This window comes from Stegostoma tigrinum, chromosome 15 (genome assembly GCF_030684315.1).
Source record: "Stegostoma tigrinum isolate sSteTig4 chromosome 15, sSteTig4.hap1, whole genome shotgun sequence".
Classification (NCBI taxonomy): Eukaryota; Metazoa; Chordata; class Chondrichthyes; order Orectolobiformes; family Stegostomatidae; genus Stegostoma; species Stegostoma tigrinum.
Genome location: NC_081368.1, coordinates 44,020,882 through 44,044,649, shown reverse-complemented (window position 1 = coordinate 44,044,649; position 23,768 = coordinate 44,020,882). Strand labels below are relative to the sequence as shown.

The 23,768-nt window shown below is 40.3% G+C and overlaps 1 protein-coding gene across 11 annotated transcripts in view; it reads right to left on the bottom strand.

The window, feature by feature from the left end:
• The window catches only part of clcn5b (chloride channel, voltage-sensitive 5b), a 136,915-nt gene continuing 113,147 nt past the window's right edge, over window positions 1–23,768 (bottom strand). For all 11 annotated transcript variants that reach the window (XM_048544286.2, XM_048544284.2, XM_048544287.2 and 8 more), the window contains 5 exons: window positions 23,021–23,566; window positions 19,140–19,326; window positions 13,395–13,793; window positions 7,713–7,929; window positions 1–4,846 (listed from right to left, as the gene is read on the bottom strand). In XM_048544286.2, coding sequence (XP_048400243.1) covers window positions 4,756–4,846; window positions 7,713–7,929; window positions 13,395–13,793; window positions 19,140–19,326; window positions 23,021–23,566 — 1,440 coding nt within the window. In that variant the 3' untranslated portion in view covers window positions 1–4,755. The remainder of the gene's footprint in view (window positions 4,847–7,712; window positions 7,930–13,394; window positions 13,794–19,139; window positions 19,327–23,020; window positions 23,567–23,768) is intronic.

Genomic DNA, 23,768 nt, shown 5'->3' with positions numbered 1-23,768 from the left:
CAGACTTGATAGTCCTCAAATAAATATTAAATATTACAAAGAAGTCTTTGTAACACTCCACACTTAGAGAAACACAATGCCAAAACATAGGGAAAAAAAATATAACAATGTATAAATACGTATGTACTCACTCATTCATATTCTCATTACCACACGTGACATAACACACAGCCTATGCAGTTAATTTTGAGATAAAACAAAGAACTGCAGATTCTGGGAATTTTAAAAAAAAGACAAAAATGGAAATTTTTGGGGAAAGTTGAAGTCTTGCAGCATCTGTGAAGAGTAAACAGCTTAATGTTTCGAGCACAGTGATTTTTCTTCAGAACCAAATAAAAATCGAAAGAACTGTGGATGCTGTAAATCGGGAATAGAAACAGAAGTTGATGGAAAAGCTCAGCAGGTTTGACAGCACATGTGAAGAAAATATCAGAGTTAATGTTTCGCATTCAGTGACCCTTCCTCAGAACTGATGGTTGCTGGGAAAACATTGGTTTATATGCAGAAAATAGGGAGGAGGATCGGGTAGGAAGTAAACAATAGGATAGAGCCCAAAGAGACAGAAAAGAGCAGTTGGATAGACAAAGGAGTTGAGAATGATTTAGCTGGGAGGGTGAAATAGCTGCTAGTGGCGACTGTTAGTGATTAACAACAGGTAGTGTGTAATAGCAGGCTGTGTGATAACACGAGGCCTGGTGTGTGGAGTAGGGGACAAGGACATGGGAAGGTTAAGGCCCTAAAATTATTGAACTCGACATTCAGTCTGGAGGGCTGCAGAGTCCCCAAGTGGAAAATGAGTGTTGCTCTTCCAGCTTGCATTGAGCTTTTCTGGAACACTGCAGCAAACCTGAGATGACTTGAGAGTGCTAAACAAAGAAATTCCAGCCCTTTCTTCCAAGCTGGGGATATTCATAATTTTATGTCTCATTGTCATTTTGAGGGTTTTCAAGGGTTTATTTTTACCTTTCTAAAGTTTCTTGAGTCTGTATTAAAGATTTTAATTCTATTACATGCAGGTTGCCCATACCTTCCTGGTAAATGTTAGACATAAAATTGAACATGGCCTGACTGCATCTCCATTAACCCATTTTGAGGAAAGAATTGGGTTAACTCTCTTTAGTACTAATTGTTCACAAGGGGATGACCTCTGAGAACTGAATGGCTATATCTATAGCAGTTAGGAAATACTGATGTCCTGCTTATTATTGATAAAGGTCCCAACATAGTCTACTAACATCCAATGAAATGGTTCCTCAAAAAAATGGGTATGAGCATTAGAAATGTCAGCTTGTTAGCAGGTTCCCATTTTTCCACAATCTGGCATGTTGTTATAGTTTGTTCATTCACGGGATGGATGCATTATTAGCTTTGCAAGCAGTTATTGCCATCCCTAGTTGTCTTTGAGAAGTTGGTGGTGAGTTAAATTCTTGAACATCTGAAGTCCAGGCATTGGGTGTAGACCCACAATGCTGTTAGGGAGGGAATTCCTGGATTTTACCCAGCGATACTTTAGGAACGGTAAAGTCTGGACGGTGAATGGCTTGGAAGAGAACTTGCAAGTGGTGATGTCTCATGCATCTTCTATCCTTGACCTTCCAGATGGAAGTGATCATGGATTTGGAAGGTGCTGTCTTGAAGAATTTCTGCAGTGCATCTTGTAGATGGAACATGCTGCTGATACTGCACATTGGTGGTGGAGGAACTGAATATTTGTGGACATGTCAACTTATTTGTGTACCTAGATCTGGGTTCTGCCTTATCCTGTTATACAAATTTCTATGGGTTTTTTTAAATATTTCTTGACACATTTGGGCAGCAAAACTTTCTGTAGAGAATAAAATATGTAATTAGAGTCCAGTAACCGAAGAGGGACACTTAGCCAGAAGATTGCGAAGTGAATTTTCTTCACTGAGAAGAGGGAGAAAGAGCATCCTGTAGAAGGAGATGAGTAAGAGACATGATACTAATGATTGGTTTTAACAGGTTTCCTGTTAACTCAGCGTTATATATCAGTCTGCCCACAATGCTGAAGGAAGAATTAGAGTGATGATTAAGTGGTGTGCTTTTTATTCTTCCAGATTTGTTCTGCATTATTGAGTTATAAATAAACAAAAACGGGAAGAAATCTGCCAAATACACATAACTGAAATAAATCTAAACAAAAGTCTTAATTCTTTGTACAACACAATTTGAGATTTAAGCAACCATTTGGAAAAAATGATTTCTTTCCACCTGATTCACAAAAATATTAGTGGAATGTAAATTCTGATACGATGCGAAAATAAATGGCACTGTTTGGATTCATACAGGAGTACCTATCAAAGCTCTGCATCACATCAGAATAATGACAGACTGCACACAAGTCCCTCAAATTCACTCAGATCCATCTCAGCCACATTGTGGAGGAAAGGGAAAGCTGACAGCAGATCCATTCTTAGATGTCAATTGGCTCAGTCATGAAAAGTATGGTAAGAACCATGAGCAATGAGAATGTACTCTTAACCTCTTAATTACTGATGGTATGTGCTGGTGAAATGGAAGATTTGATGCCAGCATGGATTTCCAGAAATCCTGTTGTTAAGCTAGACTGCATTACATGCTTTAGCTATACAGAGAATGTGACTTCTAGTGTTTAAGCCTATTGTGGCAGTGAATTTCATAGATTCACCACTCTCTGGCTGAAAAAGCTTCTCCTTATCTCTATTCTGAAAGGTCTTCTCTTTACTCTAAGGCCTCGGGTCCTAGTCTCTTCTAGAAATTGAAACATCTTCTCAACATCCACTCTGCCCAAGCCATTCAGTATTCTGTAAGTTTCAATTAGATCCCCCTCCCCTCATCCTTCTACACTTAAATGAGTGTAGTCCCAATGTCCTCAAACTTTCCTCATATGTTAAGCTTTCCATTCCTAGGCCCATTCTTCTTGTGAACCTCCTCTGAACCTGTTCCAGGGCCAGTATATCCTTCCAGAGATATGGGGCCCAAAACTGCTCCTAATACTCCAAATGTGGCTTGGCCAGAGCTTTATAAAGCCCCAGTAGTACATCCCTGTTTTTAAATTCAACTCCTCTCAAAACAATTACCAATATTGCATTGGCCTTCCTGACTCCTGACTCAACCTGCAAGTTTACCTCGAGAGAATCCTGGACTAGAACTCCCAAGTCTCTGTGCAATTCAGACTTCTGAACTTTCTCCCCATTTAGAAAATAGTCCATTCTTTTATTCTTCTTACCAAAGTGCATGACCTCATACTTTTACACGTTGTACTCCATCTGCCACTTCTTTGCCCACTCTCTTAACCTGTCCAAATCCTTCTGCAGCCTCCCCACCTCCTCAATATTACCTGTCTCTCCACCTATCTTTGTATCATCTGCAAACTTAGCCAGACTGCCCTCTGAGCCTTCTTCTAGATCAATAATGTATAAAGCAAAAAGTTGTGGTCCCAACAATGACCCTTGCGGAACACCACGTGTCACCGGTTGCCATCTTGAGAAAGACACCTTTATCCCCACTGTCTGCTTTCTGCCAGGCAGCCAATCTTCTATCCATGCTAGCACCTTGTCTCTAACACCATGGGCCCTTATCTTACTCAGCAGCCTCCTGTGTGGCACCTTATCAAAGGCCTTCTTGAAGTTCAGGTAGATAACACCCAGTGGCTCTCCTTGGTCAACCCAGCTCGTTACTTCCTCAAACAATTCTAGCAGATTTGTCAGGCATGACCTCCCCTTGATGAAACCATGCTGACTTTGCCCTACTTTACCATATACTTCCAAATATTCAGAAATCGTATCCTTTACAACGGACTCTAAAATCTTACCCACGACCGAGGTTAGGCTAATTGGCCTGTAATTTTACGACTTTTGCCTTACTCCCTTTTTAAAAAGGGGTGTCACAAGCCACAACAATAGCTTGATCCACTGATTTCCAAAGATGGCACGTGGAGGCAATGAGTGACTGGAGTTACTTTAAAATAAAAAAAATCAGTCCCTTAAAACAACTGCATTTGTTCACTGAACTGTTTATTTGCTGAAAAAGTAGCTGAATTCTCTCATATTTACAAAATGCCCTGCACATTACATTTAACTAAACTAAGTTGGACAGAATTTGATCATTTTATTTGGTAATCCTGTAAACATCAAGTTAAACAAAGTTTTCTGTCAAAGGACCTCACATAACTGGTGTGCTGACCTTCTTCAACTGGTGGATTGTACGCAAATACTTCAAGTAATTACAATTTTAAAAGTACTTACACAATTATAATTCCTCAGAGAAAAAAACTGATAAATCTTAGATCAATATTATTACTTACATTAATAATTCATTCACAGGAGGATGTGCCAAAATGGCTGAATTCATACTTGATTGCATTATCAGATAGTGTTGGAAAATCTAATTTCAAATAAATCGAAAGATGAAATAAATTATGTAGGTTACTTGTTTATAAATTCAAAACAATTAATGCACCAATAATCAATGACACCCCTGTTGCAATGAATTTAATGCAAATTGTGGATGGAAGTACACTCAGTTCTTCATTCAGTCGATTTATGGTTCCACAGTGCTTATCCAAAAATGTAGGAAAAAAGATTTTGTAGATTGTGTAGTGCAATTGGAAGTCAGACACTCGTTGAACAGGAGGTACACCATTCTTGATCTTCAGGAGGAACTTAAGGTGCAGAAATGACATTAGTCAGAGCAAATTACCAGAAATAAAACTGTCCTCTTTGCAATCTCCATTGACATGAATAAAATTTTATTTTAGTTAAACATAATGGAGTCAGGGTCTTGGTTGGCCATCTGAGCAATATGTTTCAATATATCCTTTTTGGTGATAATACCAAGAAGCCGCCTGCAATTAAAAAAAAACCTTTAGTGCTGTACAATGAAAAATAATTTTACAAGTTATTACGTTAAAACTGCTGCATCAGAAAATAACAAAGGAATGTAAACTGCTTTGGTTTTATAAAAATGTATTGCGTCAGACTGTGCAAAAAAAACTCAATAAATCTGATGCCTGATTTCATTAACACAGTCTATTCAAAAACTGGGCCAAATAATATTCTTTAGTTAGGTCTTTGAAAAAAGTATGCATCTTTACAATCATTTCAGCTTCAGAATGCACAGATTTGTGCCCAAGTGGTCAGTCTTCAAATACAAATTATCAGCAGTTATCCAGTTACTGGATCAGCATATTCATACTCAAGTGTTCTCAACCAGTATTTTAGACAGTTTGCAAAAAAATCATAGTTAGGTGCTAAATATTTGGCTTATTTGACTATGTTTAATTCAGTGCTTTTTTTCCAAGTGATATGTGGACACTGACAACAAAAGGTACATTCTCTTTTTATTATAAAACAAAATAAAATAATAAAAAGATTGCATTATCATTTGCAGATACAAATTACACAAGCTACCCAATATATGGGGTTGCAAAGAAAATGGTCATTTACAAAGCAGTGTGCTAACTTTAGTCAGTTCCACTTCTAACAGTCTCTGTGCAGACATTACATATATAGTCTTTAAATTGTGCACGTCTCCTAATGGCATACATGTCATTGTAATGAGCTGTTCCTCTAGTCTGTGTGCTCTTTGCTAATTCCCAAGGTGAAATTCTTTTTCACCAGGGAGTGTCATTCCAATGGAGAGTGTTATTGCTGGGCTAACTGTTGTTGCTGATTCATTTCTACTGTTGGGAAACAATGGACCTCTGGGAATGATGGACATTTTGTACCCTGTGCAGATGGAGATATAGCTTCCTGATCTGCTACGTGTGGTGAAGATAGAGCACATCCGTTTGTATGCAAATATATAAAGGTGCACAATACATCTGGTCATTCATTTTCACCTTGCGTGATTGAGGTAACAACTGCTTTACACAGGTCTCTAATTGCCATGTGGGCATTACATGAGATAATTGAACATTTACAGTCTGATTGGCTCTTCAATGCTCAGCTATGGCAATGATGTTTTAAATCATTTCACCTTGATTTTGTCATTCATTTCTGGTGCCAGTTTTTTTTGCCATTGGAAGAGTAGTTTGGGTGCAGTGTGATGTTAGCCTTTAGCTGGACTGGTTGCCACAACTTCAGTAAATGTATTTCTCTTGCCAGGGACTGTCTTGTATATGTCAGTGCTGAATTTGCTTAATGCCTTATGATCCACTTTGATGAGATTTCCACTGTTTCTTCATCCTTTCCATTTTACTAGCTCACAGACTACATTGCAGCCAGTACTTTATGGGTACAATTGCATTTCAACAAGTACATATCTCAAATCAGAATAACTAAGTCAGTAACTCAGCCCATGTTTGGACCTGAGAATTTTGCTTCTTTAGTTTTACTCATCCTTATTTAGTCAACAGGCTAAGAGTTAAAGTGTGGTATTATCAGTAACCAGTTCTTCTCAGTTTGTAAGTTACAAATGCTTGCTTCATAATTAAATGTGGTATACTGTATCCACTGTTCCTGACGTGTCCTCCTATACATTGGGGAAACCAAGTGGAGGTTTGGAGACTGCTTTGTGGAACATCTACGCTTGGTTCTCGACAAATGACTGCACCTCCCAGTCGCGAACCACTTCAATTCCCCCTTCCACTCCTTGGACAACACGTCCATCCTAGGCCTCCTCTAGTGTCACAACGAAGGTTGCAGGAACAGTACCTCATATTTCACTTGGGAACCGTACAGCCCAATGGTATCAATGTGGACTTCACAAGCTTCAAAATCTCCCCTCCCGCAACCACATCCCAAAGCCAGCCCAGCTCGTCCCCACCTCCCTAACCTATCCATCCTTTCTCCCAGCTATCCACTCCCACCCCCACCTCCTACCTACCAGCCTCATCCCACGTCCTTGAGCTGTTCTTGGACTGACCTACCCCATCCCTAGCTCCACACCTAAACTCACCTTTACTGGCTCCATCCCTGCCTCTTTGACCTGTCTGTCTCCTCTCCACCTATCTGCTCCTTTATCCATGTTCCATCCACCCCCCCCTCTCTTTATGTCAATTTATTTCAGAATCCCCTTCCCCTCCCCTATTTCTGAAGAAGGATCCAGACCCGAAAGCTTTTCCGCTCCTCTAATGCTGCTTGGCCTGCTATGTTCATCCAGCTCTACATCTTGTTATCTCAGATTCTCCAGCATCAGCAGTTCCTACTATCTCATAATTAAATGTATTGTTTTATGTATTTTGCAAAACAATCAAATTTTCTCCAAATGTAAAATCTTTTAAAAAAATATTAGGGCTGCAAATATGTTGCTAAGCTCAAACCTGAAGCTGGTGCCATCTTCAGAAGTGTTACTTTCAGAAACTTTACAATTGAGAGCACTGGAGATTATTAGTGATTAAATTCAAAGACGTTCTTCAGGTAAAGAATAACTACTTGAATCGACAGAGAATATTTGAAATGGAGGACAAAATGCTCAGTTCATGAATGCTATTTTCCATCTGCTGTGCTATACATTTCACAGTTACTTACAACACAGCCAAATTATGGTTATAGAAATTTATAGCCTTCAATGTCATTGCAAATCAGCACAAGCTAATACGGATACAATTCACATTTAATTTTGAGTGGTTAATTTATCAAGTATTCTTGGCAGTTCCATACAAATTATATACTTAATCTCAGGTTAGTGAGCAGATGGAATTTCTAGGCCTTGAAAGCATGAATGTTAGGATGCTTTGCCACTTGAGACAACACAAATGTAAAACTTACCCATTGTGAGTAACAAGACACTGTCTTAAGCCTAGTTTTCGGAATATGTCAACCACTATTTCCATGGGAGTGTGATCAGTCACTGTGAAGGGACTCAAATCTAGGACAGAGCGCAATTTGAGTGCAGCTGGGCTATTTGGAGGCTGCATAGGAGCATGTTCAGTAAAATAAATACTGGAAGTGCTGACAATCCCATCTTGCCGCTTCCTTCCATTTTCTGTAAGCAAATTCGGGACAAAGAAAAACAGATTAGCTGTCACTTCCCCTGTTGTTCTTTTTCTCCACTGACTCATTAACTGCAATTATAAATGTATGGACAGGCAACGATCAAGATATCTACAAGTTGTAGCTTTATAATGTCCCGATTATAAGAATGTCTTTTACTCATTCCATAACAAAAAGCAAAAGGCACAGCAAACTTGCAATCAAATTAGCAGAATATTTCAAAGTTTAATTTTTCTACACATTTTATGAATAAGCTTTGCATCTGTTTATGCACTTTGACTATTGCTGTTTGTAGAACAAATAAGCATACTCTCATTATAGTAATATTATAGATTGCAGACAATGTGAATAATCAATGGGAGGGTCATCATCTCATTAACAGATTATATTGCAGTCAAGAGACAGTCATTACCTCAGCAACACATGATACTTTGCTAAGAAACATGGGCCTGAATCTTACTAGTACCTGTTCTATTGAATTTCATGGAAGATTTCTCTTTGCCAGGGCCATCAAGATCACCTGCACCGTCTTACCTTATTAAATACCCCTACCCTGCCCCTGTGGCAATGCTCTTGCCTGATTCTAGCCCTACACCATGAATTGCTGTTCCTGGGGAGACAATGGCCTAGTGGTATTATCGCTGGACTGTTAATCCAGAGACCCAGATAATGCTCTGGGATCCTGGGTTCGAATCCCGCCATGATAGACGGTGGAATCTGAATTCAATAAAAATATAGATTCCCTACAGATTAGATTCCCTACAGTGTCGAAACAGGCCCTTTGGCCCAACAAGTCCACACCGCCCATTGGAGCATCCCACCCAGACCCATCCCCTATAACCCACACACCCCTGAATACTACGGGCAATTTAGCACGACCGATCCACCTAGCCTGCACATCTTTGGACTGCGGGAGGAAACTGGAGCACCCGGAGGAAACCCACACAGACACGAGGAGAACGTGCAAACTCCGCACAGACAGTTAGCCGAGGCTGGAATCGAACCCGGGTCTCTAGAGCTGTGAGGCTGCAGTGCTAACCACTGAGCCACCGTGCCATCCCAGTCTAACAGTAGAATTAACAGTCTAATGATGAGCATGAATCCACTGCCGATTGTGGGAAAAACCCATCTGGCTCACTAATGTCCTTTAGGGAAGGAAACTGCCATCCTTACCTGGTCTGGCCTACGTGTGACTCCAGGCCCACAGCAATGCAGTAGACTCTTCACTGCCCTCTCAGCAATTAGGGATGGGCAATAAATGCTGCCCAACCAGCGACGTCCTCATCCCATGAATGAATAAAGAAAAAGAAAAGAATTTGCCACTCACTGGATATCTGCTAAATGACCAGCATCCCACCTCATTTTCAAAAGGTCTGTGCACCTGGAAGTGCACTAGCATTCCATAACTGCCCTGCGAGTTGACTTTCCAAAAAAAAAGTTAGAGATCAGGAAATTGGTGGATGGTGTGGTCCAGAAGAGGACTGTCCTCTTCCTGGAGGAGGGGCAAGAGATGGCCACGGCACCAAACTCTGGCAGCCTGCTTCGAGGTCACCACCCAGGGCAGCACTGAATCTATAGTTTGGAGAAGCAGCCAACAGTGCTGCAAGAAGATGGATGACCTTTTCCACTGCACCTGGGTATGTGGCACTTTCTTGCCTTTGCCACCTCACACTCTCTATCTGTGCTGATGCACTCACCTCCCACTGAGACTCATGCTGTACCACTCTCATTACTGCATGCAACATCATCCTGCATTTGTTCTCATTCCCCCTCAACCCGACACCTCTTACCTTCCTTAGTTTCTGCACTGCCTGCTCACTCACCCGGGATAGGTCACTACTTTTCGATTATCTGCACTGTACGCAGCTGTGCCAATGGCTTTTACCTCTCTCTCTCTCTCTCTCTCTCTCTCTCCCCCCCACCTACTATTTAAGGGAACAAAAGAGAAAAAAGGGAATTACAGACCTGTTAACCTTATGTTAGGAAGAAGGAAATGCTAGAATCAACTGTAAAAGGATGGGATAATTGGACTCATGGTTGGGAAATATATGTTTGAACGTAGCATGGACTTACAAGTGGGAAATCATACTTGAAAAACTTAAGGTTTCTTTGAGGATGTTATTAATAAAATTGATAAAAGAGAGCTAATGCACACAGGATAATAAAGTGTGAGGCTGGATGAACACAGCAGGCCAAGCAGCATCTCAGGAGCACAAAAGCTGATGTTTCGGGCCTAGACCCTTCATCAGAGAGGGGGATGGGGTGAGGGTTCTGGAATAAATAGGGAGAGAGGGGGAGGTGGTTTATTATCTTGGATTCTCCAGCATCTGCAGTTCCCATTATCTCTAATGGACACAGGCTATTTAGATTATCATAAATCTTTTGATAAATTGTTCCACAGGATGCTGGTTACCAAAAATAAAGCACATGGGGAAGGAGATAATGTACTGGCAAGGATTAATGATTGGCTAATAGACAGAACAAAGTTGGCAGGCTGTAATTTGAGAGATACAGCAATGTTAAATACATTGATTTGGAGGTGGAGACCAATATGCGAAGGATACAAAGCTAAGTGAGAAAGTGGGTTGTGAGGAAGATAAAAAGCAGCTTCAGGAGGATTTGTCCAGACTTAATGAATGGACGAGCACACGGCAGATGATACATAATGTGGAAAAATGTGAAGTTACCCAATGTAATAGGAGAAAGTGAAAGTGACATGCAGTGTATTTCCTAAATGGCAAGAGGTTCATAAGTATAGATGTACAAAGGGACCTATATGCCCTTGTTGATAAGTCACTGACAGCTAATGTGCAGGTGCAGCAAGCTAATAGGAAGGCTGATGCAATGTAAGTCTCAATTGCAAGAAAATTTGAGCCCAGGAATAGTGAAGTCTTGTTTCAATTATAGTTGGTTTGCCCACACTTGGGAATGGTGCACAGTTTTTGTGTCCTTATCTTTGCAGGATATGGTTGGACTGCTTTGATGGTTCAAAAGACTTATTCCTGTAATGGCGTGAGTGTCTGTATTCTTTAGACTTTGAAGAATGAAAGGTGATCTCATTGAAACTTACAAATACTTGAAGGGAAAGATAGAGTAAATGCGCGTAAAATGTTTTTCCTATATGAAGAGACTAGAATCAGAAGGTACAATTTAGCAATAAGGGGAGTCACTTGTACCCAGGATGAATGAATGGTTTTCACAGAATCCCAATGGTGTGGAAGCAGGCCATTGAGCCCATTGAGTCTGTACCAATCTTCTGAACAGCATCCCATGTAGATCCATGCCACTTTCCCATCCCACCCCACCCCCTATCACTGAACCCTGCACTTCCTATGGCCAATCCACCTAACCTGCACATCTTTGCACTGTGGGAGGAAACTACAGCACCCAGAGGAAATCCTCGAAGACATGGAAAGAATATGTCAACTCCACACAGGCGGTCACCCTGAGCTGAAATCGAACCTAGCGCTATGAGGCAGCAATGATAACCACTGAGCCACTGTGCCACCCTTTTTTCTCAGAGTGTTATGAACCTTTGAAATTCTCTACCACAAGGGCTGTGGAAGCTCAGTCTTTGACCATGCTTAAAAACATCTATAGATTTTTAATTACCACTGATGTACATGATTATACGGATAGGGTGGGTAAAAAGCATTGGAGCGCTTGTAGAGGATAACAGGATACAAAGAGCCAGGACTGATGGAGAAGTACCTGACACTAAGAGAGGAGAACTCTGTCCCTCACATGAGAAGACTGGTACTGCTTCTGCAGGATGCCAGGACATACATGCCCTGCCAACTGAGTCAGTACCATTCTTTATTCCACTGCAACGCTCACACTCAGCTCACTGTCATAGTCATTCATTGCACATCACTTCTAACCACTGGTCATAACACCTCTCCCTTGTGTCTTGCAGGTACCAGCTCCATGACCACAGAATGTAATTGTACCACACTTCATGTCCATATAGGATTTACCGTTGACTAATGTCTGTATTGAGAGCCTGCTGCAGCATGTAGAAACAGGAAGAAGATGTAGGCAGCATTGCTCATCGTGGTCAAATATCGTATTCTTTAATACAAGCAATATACCACAGATACTGGAAATCTGAAACAGACACAAAATGCTGGAGAAACTCAGAGATATGGTAGCATCTCTGGATGGAGAAAAAAGTTAATGCTTCTAGTCTGATTTGACTTTTCTTCACAGGCTTCCTTACTGGGAATATCCTAACCACAGCCAATTCCCTGGATTGGTATGAGAGGCTGCCCTTGAGGATTGCCTGAGTGATTGGGTTATTTCTATGGACTTCACTAAGGACTACTCCCTTTGGAGTCTGCTTTCTGCATATACATTGTGTTTGTCATGTACGGTACTGGCACATGGTGCAGTTGTGAAATCTATGGAGCATGGTGCTTGCGTAAGATCTATGCCCCCTTGACTGAGGACTGCGACCAGCAAAGCAAGGTGTCTGGTTGTGTGCCTGTGTTAATAGACAAGGCAAGGCAGGGATGCTATGAGCATTTGGAATGCACTAAGCAAGGGAGCAACCCCGAGATGCAGCCTGCTCCAATTTCTGCAGACAGGGCAGGCACCCAGCTCAAAGTGTTGTTGAAACAGCCTTTCAATGTTACTTGTTGGTGCAACTGCAAAGCAGGTCTATGCTTCCTAAAAACTCTGCAAGTGGATTGGAAAGGTGCCATGAGGATCCTGAGGGGTTAGCAATTGTTGAATGCCAATGTCCATGGCCAAGGGACATGTGCAGCTGGTGCGTATGGTGTGCAACATGGAGACACTTCGCAGCCAGCGGTGAGCTGAAGTCATCAGGTACCCATTCTGATTTCCATGTCGACACTTTAGTATCTGGTGGGAAGTAGCATAGGACACTGCATATTAATGAGGTGAGAGCACAGATCATTAACAAGCAATAATCCAATTTAGTAGGTAACTTGCTACTGCCTAGAACTCAGCTAAAAGATGGACCAAGTTGCTCCCAATGTCAAGATAAGCCTCACTGGACTTCTCGCATGATTCTGCGATATTTCTCACCATTGCCCACACTGTTCAGATCTTTGTAAGATTCTGTTCATAAACTTATTAATATTACATAATACAAGAATGGCAGTCCCCAAACAGATCATTAGCCAATACTACAAAATATTGTGGTAGAGGTTACTACCTCACAAATACTTCATTAATATTGATATTGAGTGCAATGCAAAACATCCAAATGAATACCCTATATACTGTACACATAATTATGGAAAATGTAAATATAACTGCTGATGAAGATCATCCCCAACTCTTTCCCAATTTATAATATTAATAGTTTCTCTCAATCTCTCATGCCAGAGTGACAGGCAAATTCTCACAAAGTTAGCATCTTACCTTTTAAATGTTATTACACATTATTTTATTAAGAATACTCTATTATTTGATACAACTCAAAGCTCTCACCAATTGAGATTACTAGGTCTCTTCTGAGGACAAAACCTACAAGTCGCTGGGATTCTTTTGACACTATCACAGGGAATCCACTGTATGTTGTTTCATTAATGATTGTCTCCACATCTTCTACCTTCATCCCATCCTGAGTAAGGCTGGTCAGAGGAGGGTCATTTCGTCGAGGTCTCATTACATCCATTGCTAAAGTTCTGTGTGTAAATTCCTCCTTTGCTTCCAGGAATGGGTAGCCATTCAACCGAATGTGTGCATCATAGATGCCCTCACGTCCAATTGCATCAGACACCCATTTACTAGTCATTACAGCAGCCATTAGTGGTACAATATACTCCAGTCCGCCTGTTAGTTCAAACATTATAACCACTAATGATACAGTCATCCTGGTCACACCTCCTGCAGAAACAGAATATTACAGATTTGACAGGACATCAGCAGACCCTTTCTTCCATAAAATAATCCTTTACAATCAATAGTAAAAGCTACAAAATAAAAGATGGGCCCCTCAATTTGAAATACGCAATCTGCTCCTGTTCAAATGCAGAAATATAGACGTTTGAAAAAAAAGTAACCATTGCCCTTAGCCATGTCATTGTCTTTCAATGCAAACCATTCAGCACAATTTTAAAAGGAGCCAAAATTTTGTTCGTAATGGAAACATTACCCATTACATAACATTTAGTGTTCAGTGTCCGTAAACATGATTAAGTTGATATTTCTTCTGATTTCGCATACAGTTCAAATTGTGCTCCCCAAGTCATTCTCACTTATAAACCTTGAGGTAAGAGGTTGGATTAGGCAAATTTGATTAAGTAAAACTGAGGCACTATTATCCAGTAAAAATAAATACTTCCAGTTTATCAAAGCATCTCAAGGCACTTCACAAATTGAATTACATATTAGTTCTTTTTTCATTATTTATGTAGGTAAATATGAAGAGGTAACGTAATGTAATGTAATAAAGAGGTAATGTAGGTAAATGTATGAGGCCTTCACAAACTGCTACTTAGTTCAGTTGACAGTGCTTCTCAGCTCCGAATTAAAAAGTTATCAGTTGGCACGTGGGGTTTGCAATTAAGTGATTTAAAAGATGGGGGCTCCAATGTTGATCTAAACAGCTCACTGTTGTGTAGGGGAGACAATGGCCTAGTGGTATTATCATGGGACTGTTAATCCAGAGACCCAGATAACGTTCTGGGGACCTGGGTTCAAATTCTGCCACGGCAAATAGTGGAATTTGAATTCAATAAAATATCTGGAATTAAGAATCTAATAATCACCATGAATCAATCCCTTGTCGATTGTCAGGAAAAACCCATCTGGTTCACTAGCGCCCTTGAAGGAAGCAAACTGCCATCCTTACCTGGTCTGGCCTACATGTAACTATAGACCCACAGCAATGTGAATGACTCTTAACTGCCCTCTGAGCAATTAGGAATAGACAACAAATGCTGCCTAGCTAGCAAGGCCCCCATCCCGTTAATGATTTTTAAAAAATTTAAAAGTTGTGAAAAATAAGATTCTTAAGAGTCACCAGTTGAGATGGATATTAACAAACCAAGGCACTTTTGAAGAAAGTGCTATTTTAGTTTAATCAAACATAAAATAAACTGCGGTATTCTTGCTTAGTCTCTTCTTAAAAGGTACACAGAGGTAGAAGTAGCTTTGTTTATAGCCATAAGTTAGTATGCATCAGTATAAACATAAACATAAAGTAGTTGGGATGGTATAAAATGGACATGACAGTTTCAAGAAACTGATGAAAAATGGGATACCACAGAGATTAATGCAACAGTTCACAGTATGTATATCAATAATTTAGATGAATCAAATGTAATATTTCCAAGTTTGCTGATGACACAAAACTAGGGATTGAGAGCAGTGAGAAGGATATAAATAGGCTTTAGAGTTAGATAAGTTAGATAGCAGGCAAATGCATGGCATATACAGAATAATAACATGGATAAGTGAGAAGTCGCCTACTTCAGGACAAAGACCAGAATGGCTAGGTATTCAAATGGTAATAGGTTGAGAAATGCTGATGTACAATGGGATTTTGGTGTTCTTGTACATTAGCCTCTGAAAGAAAGCATACAGCGGCAGTAAGCAATTATGAAGGCAAATGGTACGTTGGCATTCTTTGGAAAATGGCTTGAAAATAGGAGCAAACAAGTTTTATAGCTTTGGTGAGACCATACTTAGATGCTGTGTGTAGTTTTCACATCCTTACCAAAGAAAACATGTATTTTGTTGATAGAGGGTTTGCAGTGAATGTTGACAAAGCTGATTCCTGGGATTGCAGGCTTGTCATTTGAGGAGAGGTTGGGTCAACTGGGCCTGTGCTCACTGGAGCTTATAGGTGATCCCATTGAAAAGTATAAAAATACTGAAAGGGCTGGATAGATTGGATGCTGTTTCCACTGGCTTGGGCTCCAGAACAGGTTGTTATGATACACAAGAGGCCATTTTGGAATGAGATGAGGAGAAATTTCTTCACTCAGACAATGGTGAACCTATGGGATTCTCTACAACTGAAAGCTGTGGAAGCAAAGTCAATGAATAGGTTTATAAAAGAACTGGATTTCTAGAGGCTGAAGGTCAGGAGAGTTTTCTGAAACAGTACGAGGATAGTCCAATGAGGGAGGGGGCCATGCTGGACCTGGTATTGGGAAATTAGTCTGGTCAGTTGATCAAAGTTTGAGTGAGGGAAGCATTTTGGAAATAGTGGTCATAATTTTCTAAGTTTTGGGATATTTATGGATAAGCCAAGACTGGATCTTGGATGAAAGTGTTAAATTGTGGGGAAGGCCAATTATAACCAAATTACATAAAAATTGGAGAATTTGGGTCGCGAGTGGCTGTTTGAGGGTAAATCACAACTAACATATGGGAGTCTTTTAAAAACCAGTGAAAATAAAGGACAGGAATGGCAGATTTGGGAACATTGGACAACAGTGGAACTTATCAGCTTTGTTCATAAAAAAAGGAAGCATTCTTAAGGTCTAAGCAGCTAAAAACAGACAAAGACCTTGAGGAACACAGAGAAAGTGGAAAGGACTTCAAACCAGGAGTTAGGAGGGCTAAAATGGGTTATGAAATGTCCTAAGTCAGAGTTAAGGAGAATTCCAAGGCATTTTATACATATATTAGGAGCAAGAGGGTAGCTAGGGAAAGAGTAGGCCCACTCAAGGATGGAGGACGGAGGTTGTGTGTGAAATCAGTGGAAATGGGTGAGATCCTTAATTAATACTTTATGTTAGCATTCACCAAAAAGAGGAGTGCAAGGGATATTGAGGTTAGGGAAAGATACGTGAATACTTTTAGGCAGGGCAACATAATGCAGGAGGAAGTGAAATAACAAGGTGTAGAACTGAATGAACACACCAGGCCAAGCAGCATCAGAGGAAGAAGGGTCTAGGCCCGAAACATCAGCTTTCCTGCTCCTCTGATGCTGTTTGGCCTGCTGTGTTCATCCAGCTCTACACCTTGTTATCTCAGATTCTCCAGCATCTGCAGTTCCTACTATCTCGTGCAGGAGGAAGTGTTGAAATGTCTTGAAATGCATTAAGATAGACAAGTTCCCAACATCAGATGGGATTTATCCCAGGATACTGTACTAGATAAGAAAAGAAGTAATTGGGGTATTAACAGATATTTTTGCATCCTCTTTGGCCTCAGGCAAGGTTCCAGACAACCAAAATGGGTAATGTTGTTCCTTTGTTTAAGAAGAGAAACAGAGATAATTTAGGTAATTACAGGCCAGTCGGCCTGACATCAGTGGTGTGGAATCTTTTGGAGAAGATACTGAGACACAGGGTTTATTCACATTTGGAAGCGAATGGGCTTGTTAGTGATAGGCAGCATGGATTTGTGGGGCAAGGTTATGCCTCACCAAAGTGTTTGTGTTTTTGGAGGAGGTGACAAGAATGACTGATGAGGAAAGGACAGCTTTAGTAAAGCTTTTGATAAGATACCTCATGGCAGGCTGGTACAAAAGGTAATGTCTCATGGGATCCAGAGTGAGCTGGCTTGATGGATACAAAACTGGCTCTGTCACAGAAGACGGAGTGTAGTGGTGGAAGGGTGCTTTTCAGAATGGAGATCAGTAACTAGTGGTGTTCTGTAGGGATCAGTTCTGGAACCTTTGTTGTTTTTAATAGATCTAACTGAACTGGAGGAAAACATAGGTGGTCTGATTGGTAAGTTTGCAGATGATATGATACCAAAATTGGCAGAGTTGCAGATAGTGAGGAGGACTGTCAAAGGATACAGTGGTATGTAAACAGATTGCAGATTTGGGCAGACAAATAACAGATGGAGCTTATTCCATTCAAATGTGAGGTGATACATTTTGGAAGATCAAATTCAGGTGCAAATTATACAATAAATGGCAGAATCCTTAGGAGCACTGACATAGAGGGATCCAGGTGTAGAGGTTCACAGATCCCTGAGGTGGCAACACAGTTGGATAAGATGGTCAAGAATACATGCAGCATGCTTGCCTGCATCGGCCGAGGCACAGAATATAAAAGTTGGCAAGTTATGTTACAGCTGTACAAAACTTAAGTTAGGGTGCATTTGGAATATTGCGTGGACTACCATGAAGATGTGAATGCCTCGGAGAGAAACCAAAGAAGGTTTTCCAGGATGTTGCTTGGTCTGGAGGGTTTTAGTTTTGGGGAGAGGTTAGATACACTCAGACTGTTTTCACTGGAAAGGGAGAGGGTGAGGGGTGACCATATAGAGTTTTACAAAATTATGAGGGACAAAAATAGGATGGATAGTTCTAGGCTTTCTCCCCAGAGTGGAAGGGTTAACTATAAGAGGGCACAGGTTCAAGGTGAGAGGAGGAAAGTTTAGGGGACAATTGCAAGGAAACTTTCACACAGAGGGTGGTGGGTGCCTGGAACACACTGCCAATAGAGATGGTGAAAGCAGGCACATTACTGACATTTCAGGTGTATCTTGGCAGACAAGAATGGGAGGTGAACAGTGAGACTGAAGCTGCATTTGGGCAATAAATAGTGGGTCTAAATAAGGACTAGGAATCAGCATTTTTTTAAAACTTGGTGGGCTGAATGGCCTGTTACTGTGCTGTATTGTGTTATGTAAATATGCTGTGAAATAGAAGATCAGCTACGGTCATGCTGAATGAGAGTGGAGTCAATGGGCTGAATGGCTCCCACTCCTATTTTCTATGTTACAATGTTGCTGTATCTGAGATTTCCACTGAGGTGGAACTGATACTTCCCTCTTTCCAGAATAGTTTAGAAAGAAATTAAGTTCAAGGTCATCAGCAACCTAGGATTGTGTGTGTGTTCAAGAGAATATGCACCTATCACAGCAGCTCAAAATGGCAGTACTTGGTTTAGAGGGAATGCAAGATCAAATATATGAATTTTAATAAAAACACTGAAAAGGGAAAAACAGGAACGGTTTATTAAAATTATCTCTGATTGTGAGGATGGAGATCTCTCAGTATTCTCCAAAACATCAATGAAACACATTACTTGATCTTTAATTTGATTGCTTTGAACAAAAATGACTGTCTGTACACAATTATCAAACCAAAATAACGTGTTAAGGTACAAAAGCTTATTTTTATTTCCACAGAGGGAAGGCACAATAAATTTTCTACCTAAAATGTGCCACATATTATTGGACATAAAACTAATCCAGCAGTGGAGGAAGTACTATTAACTCAATGATAAAAAAGTTAACTTTTGAAATTAATTTTCTTACCTAGGCATGCAGCAGCACCGACCATGGCATATAACCCAGGAGTGATGCAGTCAGCTCCAGGACTGCACCAACCTTTAAAGATGATCCAGTCATGGTGATAATAAGCCAGCTGTTCCATTCCTATTCCTAGAAGTCTTCCAGCTATTGCACCCACCGCCATGCTTGGTATGAAGAGTCCTGAGGGAACCTTCACAAATATTGAAGAACACCAGTCACATCATAGAGGTTTAACATGCATAACTATTATTTTAAGTTAGACCTTAATAAGTATAATTCACCTTCATTATAATCTTACAGCACACTTTTAATTGGAGCCAGCAAATCCTCAATCGACAGTTCGACAAAAATGAAGTACCAAAAGTGTCAATCAACCCTACAATGGTAGTCACAGGCCTTATGCAATCTAACTATTATATTGATCAAACCACACTGTGCTGATTTGTTGTAACACACTGCACTGTCCTGTTCCAGCATTTATTACGCTTTGAGTATTATGAACTTGCTTTAAAGTACTACTGAAGGAACAGTTGAAACATTGTACAATTTTTCACTTTATATTAAATAAACAGATTTTTCTAAAATAAACAAAAGAACTGTGGATGCTGTAAATCAGGAGCAAAAATAGAGGTTGCTGCAAAAGCTCAGCAGGTCTGGCAGCATCTGTGAAGAAAAATCAGTGTTAACGTTTAAGGCCTGGTGACCCTTCCTCAGAACAGGTTCTGTGGAAGGGTCACCAGAACCGAAACGTTAACTCTGAATTTTCTTCACTAATGCTGCCAGACCTGCTGAGCTTCTCTTGCAATTTCTGTTTTTGAACCTTATCTTTCTGTTTGGTCAGAAATTTACCCTTTTATTTTTGTTAAATGTTCTAGTTGGATCCATAATTATGATCCTTTGCAGCAATCTTTCATTCAAAGAGTGATATTCACTTATGTTTTCACTCGAGATTTCTATTACATTATCCCAATTTCCACTTGAAGGTTCAGTAAAATAAACATCCAAAGCTACATCAATTTACTTCATCATTTCAAAGTTTTCTGTCTCCAATAAAACGAACTTGATTTCCAATATAATTAGCATTTAGATTTTGTTCATTTGAATTATTTCCAATGCACTTAACTATTTCGAAGTATTATAACGGGGAGGCAGGGGTAATATGATGGGGCGACACGGTAGCTCAGTGGTGAGCACTGCAGCCTCACAGCGCAAGTGACCCGGGTTCAATTCCAGCCTTGGGCGGCTTTCTGTGCGAAGTCTGCACATTCTTCCCGTGTCTGCGTGGGTTTCCTCCGGGTGCTCTGGTTTTCTCCCACAGTCCAAAGATGTGCAGGCCAGATGGATTGGCCACGCTAAATTGCCCATAGTGTTTAGGGGTGTGTGGGGGATGGGTCTGGGTAGGATGCTGCAAGGGGTGGTGTGGAGTTGTTGGGCCGAAGGGTTTGTTTCCACACTTTAGGGAATCAATAATCACTAGACTAGTAATCCAACATCCCAGGCTAATAGTCTTGGGACATCAGCTGAAGCCCATCTCAGACGGAATTTGAACACAATAATATCTGGAATTAAAAATCTAGTCTAATGGTGACGATGTTACCTACTGCTGATTGTAGTAACCACCCGTCTGACTTGCTAGCAACCTTTCGGGAAAGAAAATCTATCATCCTACATGTGGCTCCAGGCCCACAACAATGTGGTTGACTCCTAACTTCCCTCTGAAAAAGCCTGGCAAGCCATTTTGTTTAACAACATTTAGGGATGATCAATAATGCTGGTCTTGCCAGTGACACCCACATTTGATAAACGCATAAAGACATACTTAAACTTGATTGGATCAAGATCCTGAAACTCTAGAACGAACAGAATTCATCTGGGATAATAAATGAGACTTAAAGTTTAAACAAAATTAACCGCATCCATCTTAGCTTCTGCTGATCTGTGGGGACGATCTGGAGGCTAAACAGAAGAGTACTAAGATGGCTAGAAAAGTCTGAAGCAAAAGGAGGTGAATGTTGAATACCAGCCTGACGATCGAGCAAGCTCCATAAATTTGGGTTAGAATATTCCAAAATTCCCTGGTGTATAGGAAAGAAAAATGCTTATATACTGTCGTCGCTCAAAAAGAGGAATGCAGATAGTCAGAAATTGCAGACTAGTTAGTTTAACATTTGGTGTTGGCAAATTGTTAGAATAAATTATTAAAAGTGTAATAACAGGATATCTGGAAAGGAAAAATGCAATCCATAAGAGTCAGCATGGTTTTAAGAGTAAATTAAGTTTGACTAAATTTCTTCGAGGATGTAACAAGCAAAGTGGATAATGGGTATCCTGTTGATGTGGTTTATCTGGCCTTCTAGAAAAAAATGGAAGGTGCTGTACAGAAGGCTACTACACAAGGTATGATCACATGGCATTAGGGATACTTTATAAGCTTGGACAAAGAGTTTTCTGGTTGGCAAGATGTAACTAGTGGGGTGAAACAGGGTTGGGTCCTTGGGTACCAACCTATTTTAATAACTTAGATGGTAGTATCATTACCTAAACGAAGAGAAACTCCAAAGGGCTTCAATGCAGAGGGATCTGGGCATCCTCATGCACTAATCGTACAAACCTAGTATGCAAGAACATCAGACAATGGAATTTTGCCATTATTGATAAATGAATAGAGTATAAAAGTAGGGAAGTATCACTGCACCTGTACAGGCATTACTGAGACTATACCTGGAGTACAGCATTCTGTTTTGGTCCCCTCACCTGAGGAAGAATGTAGTTGTATTGGAGGCAGTTCAGGAGATGTAGAGAGATTCAGCAATTTAGGCCTACACTCTCTTGAGTTTACATGATTGAGACGAGACACAATTGAGATATACAAGATACTAAAGGGGATTGATAAAGGAGATGTCGAAAAGATGTTTCCTCATGTAGGGAAATCTAGAATGAAATGTCGTACATTTTAGGATAAGAGGTAACAGATTTGAAGAGGGATGAGGAGAAATTACTTTTCTAAGGATTCTGAAACTGTGAAATTCACTACTCCAGAGTGTGGTGAATGCTGGGGCATGGAATTAATTTAAGAAGCAGAAAGACAAATTTTTATTCAGTAATGAGTTGAAGACTTATGGAAAGTGGGCAGGAATGTGGAGTTGAAGCCAAGAGGAGATCAGTCATCACGGTATTAAATGGTGAAACAGGCTTTAGGAGCTGAATTGCCTCATCCTGCTCTTAGCTCTTATGTTCTAAAATGTGGAGAGAAGCCAGCTAATAGATCTATATTTTATTAGCTCACAGAAAGATCCAACAACCAACAAAAAGTTAGAAGATTAAATAATCCAACTTAAACTGGTTGAGCGATAAATACTGAAGCAGACACCATGAAAACTATTGCTCTAGTCTTCAAATAAAAGCATGTGATCATGGACATTTATCTGAACAGTCTGACTGACCTTGGTTTAATATTTAATCACGGGGCCATAATTTTTGACAGTGTAGTGCCTTTCTAGTATTGAGATCGCTGACCTTAGTTGTGGGAATGATAAGGATTGTACATTTATTTTCCTATCAATTGATGTGTGGATAAGGGGCACAGAATTACCAGAGTTGCTACTTGTATTACTACCCTCAATGGGAACACACAGGTATGGATGTCAACTGACATGACAACGGATTTGCCTTTCGCGATGATACCTCTGGCAATTGAATATCCACCAGCATTCTCAGAAGCAGTGTCATATTATAAAAATTATTAGTGTTACTTTGTACTTGTTCTGCTGTTATCACTTGCAAATTTAAAATGCAGTTAGCAAATCCATTCATACATCGTTACCCCAGTATCTTTCAAGAATTTAAACATATAAAATATCTGTCTCTCAGAAATTCCTCCTTACCTTCATACCAAATGTGAATATTGTGATGAAAATTTTAAACACCAGTGCTAGAGCCAATTGCCAAATTGCCATGTAGACACCTTTACCTGCCGCGCGATCTGGCAAGTCATCAACTGTTTTGGTGCTGTTGACATCATTGATGTAATCGCAGAGTTGTGATGAATCCAAGAGTCCACAGTCATTGAACAGCTCTGAAATGAGCGCACTGGTACTCATCTTAGTGTAGTCATTAGGAAAAGCTATAATACCAGTGATAGCAGTCACAACAAGGACTTCAAGAACTGGGTACTTCCCTAACTTGGTGGTCTTGCGCCTTCTGCACCAGGTAATGTTGGCACGAATAAAAAAAGCTCCCCATAGTCCTCCAAAGATTCCCAAAAGGATGAAAGGGATTAATTCCAGCAAATGCCAGGGGCTGTGGAATTCTACATAGAACAGTACAAGGCGACTATTCCCAAATGGATTAATAGAACGGAGTGTGAAGGCTGCAACCAATGCAGCAAAAAATGATCTCCATAAAGTCTTCAGAGGGAAGTAGTAGCTGACCTGTAGGGGGATAACAACACAGAAACAACAAAACAGTTATCTACTCTTTTGGAACAATTATACAGCCAGTGTCAATGTTTCTGATACTGTTTAGCTATTTCAGCAATCTGAAAGGTAGCTAAAGCCAAGGTTGTCAACCATTGGATACAGTCTCTAAAATCTGCTCAAAAAAGGAAGGTTTTGCACCTTCTGATTGCACTCA